General features: G+C 54.9%; 2 protein-coding genes across 2 annotated transcripts; both read left to right on the forward strand.

The window, feature by feature from the left end:
* Window positions 1-1,365, forward strand: WHR41_08629 (uncharacterized protein; the record flags this gene model as incomplete). The annotated part of the gene is made up of 1 exon (XM_069377233.1): window positions 1-1,365. One exon carries the CDS (start codon window positions 1-3, stop codon window positions 1,363-1,365), a length of 1,365 nt encoding a protein of 454 aa, XP_069225851.1.
* Window positions 1,366-2,088: 723 nt separating this feature from the next.
* WHR41_08630 (uncharacterized protein) lies at window positions 2,089-2,436 on the forward strand (the record flags this gene model as incomplete). Its single annotated transcript, XM_069377234.1, has 1 exon — window positions 2,089-2,436. One exon carries the CDS (start codon window positions 2,089-2,091, stop codon window positions 2,434-2,436), a length of 348 nt encoding a protein of 115 aa, XP_069225815.1.
* Window positions 2,437-2,538: the final 102 nt, after the last annotated feature.

Below are 2,538 nucleotides of genomic sequence, written 5' to 3' on the forward strand. Positions count from 1 at the left end.
ATGGCTGAGCTTGTCGCTTACCTTGCGAGCAACTCCGCCGATGCTTCTGGTACTGCGTCATTGGATCTCCGGAAGCTCAAGTATCTGGAAACCAAATTGGGTGTTGAAGCCTATCTTTCGCAGGCTTTTCGGAGGCAGGACTATGGGCAGCAGCCGCCTCAGCTTATGGAGGCGGAGCAGGGCGAGGGAATGGAGCTCGACGAGGATGAGTATGAGGAGTCTGAGTTTGAGGAGGATGAGTATGAGGAGTCCGAGGAGGTCCTTGACGAATCTCCCGCTCCTATCAACGACCCGGAAGGGAATCTTGCTTTTGCCAGCGCAGTCATCAAGGCGCTGAGGTCTAGGATTAAGTCGCGCGGTACGAAGTTCGGCGATCGCCAGAACGAGCGCATCCTTGAACTTTTGGAGGAGGCTAGCCCCGCGGAAGACGACGAGGCCCTTTTCCTCTCCGGCCTGGAGGCCTCTGACATGCTGTCAACTGGTTCATTTCACAAGTCTCCGATCTTCACGGAGGGCCAGCAACCCTTGTCACTTCAGAGCATTGAGCAGTTCCTGGGCGAGTGTTACGACGACGAGACCAAGGTCTTCATACAGGATCCGAGCGTCAAGCTTTCCGAAGCTGATCACTTGACGAGGGAGGTGGCAATCGGCCAGGTCAAGAAGCGTCTGCTCGAGGGCAAGTCTAAGGGGAGGCCCTGGAACTGCCTTGAGCTGGCCACGCATGTTGAGGATGGGCTTCGCCCCAAGTTTCTTTCTGGCGAGGATTCCAGGCTCTTGACGAAGCTCAAGCATGAGCAGGCTGGCGACTATGCCGGGCGTCGCAGCTACCCCCCGGGATACAAGGAGGTTGAGAAGTGGGCTTTACTGGCGGAGGCCGGAGCGCTCACTGAGCCGCGTCAAGACAGCCATGGTTTCAGCACTTACATTACTGTCAACGAGGGCTATGTCGGTTTCGGGTGGCTTTGCATGCCATCCGACGAAGAGCGTAATGCTTGGGTTAAGGAGCCTTCCGACATCCCCAGCCATCGCTACCGCTATGTCGTGTTGAGGCCAGGGCAGACCGTCTACACTCCCGCTGGCTTAGTTCATTTCGTTTTCCGTCTGCCTGATGGAGGTCACACTCTCGCTTTCGGAGGCCACGTTTTGCGCTGCTCGACTATCGTGCAATGGGTGAAGGCGATGCTCGAGGAGAAGGCGAACCCGAGCATCACGAACGAGGACCTCACTTCTGCGGCCCCTGGCTATCTCGATCGCGTCGAGGTCTTCGTTAAGCAGGCCCAGAAGAATGGCATGGAGGAGAAGTGGGGTGGCGCAGAGGCCATCAAGGAGTTCCTTCGCCTGAAGGCAGAGTTCTTGGCTGGTTGAGGGTCCTCCGAATTCCTTGGGAGCCCAGCCCCGACGGCGTCTTTGGATCAGAGTTGATCCGAGTTTCCTTTGTTCTTTGAATGGGGTGGTCCGAGTTTCCTTTGTTCTTTTTCGAATGGTGTGAGAAAGGCCGGAGTCACAAAGGGAGCCACGTCCGCATTGTTGCTTGGCGTTGGCGGAAGCGGAACGTGGGATCACTCCAACTGAAACGGGACCGGCCAACGAACGATCGATCTTGAGAGTTTGGCGTTCAACCGGCTCGTGATCGGTCTGCATGTAAAACAGCTATTTGTCTTTTCAATTGCATTGCTTTAAACCAAGTAAGTGTCTCTTTAGTTGCCTTAGCTTCCCAAACCCCAGTGACTCTCCCTTGTTCAATGCGGCCGCATTCTCTGCTTCCTGCAGGGTTACCGTACATCCGTGCTTAGTTCCGATTACCTTAGAGCAAAGGCAATGGCCACTCACACAACATATTGCACGTAAAGGCTGTCGCCTATCTGCAGCCGTCAGAGTTAGGTTTGGAGATCGATTGAATTGCATACCTCGTCAGATCGCATTGTTCCAAGGGAAACATAGATCAACTGTTCTGCCACAACCATGACCTTTACTTCCACTCACAAGCTTATGAGTCACCCATTAAAGCACTTCATCAATTACCTTCCCCCCAAATCAAAATCGTCGACCACCCTCCTCCGAGTTTCAACGATCAACAGAATCGCAGCAATGTCTCGCTACGCTGATGTACATGTCTCGACCAATGGCCCCGGCGACGCCAGGCCTACGGCGCTGCAGATCATCGAAGACGAAGGCTCGACCGGCAGACTGACCGACAAGATATTCCTGATCACCGGTGTTTCATCCGGAATCGGCATCGAGACCCTTCGAGCCTTCTACGCGAATGGCGCGTATGTGATCGGAACCGTCCGCGACATGGAGAAAGGCCGCAGAGTCATCGAGGAGATCGAGCGTAGCAACCCCTCTCAAGGCAAAATCGACCTGGTCCTTATGGATCAGACCTCGCTGGAGAGCGTGAGGGCCGGCGCCACTAATGTCAAGAAATTAACAAACTGAACGTCGCCGTCTTCAGGGCTGGGTATGCACTTTTCTCCCTTCGCTTGCCACACCTTACTACCCTTGGTTCCCACAGCGTGATGGCCACAGCGTGATGGCCAT

This window comes from Cladosporium halotolerans, assembly GCF_011745625.1.
Source record: "Cladosporium halotolerans strain TM138-S3 chromosome Unknown Sca45, whole genome shotgun sequence".
Taxonomy (NCBI): domain Eukaryota; kingdom Fungi; phylum Ascomycota; class Dothideomycetes; order Cladosporiales; family Cladosporiaceae; genus Cladosporium; species Cladosporium halotolerans.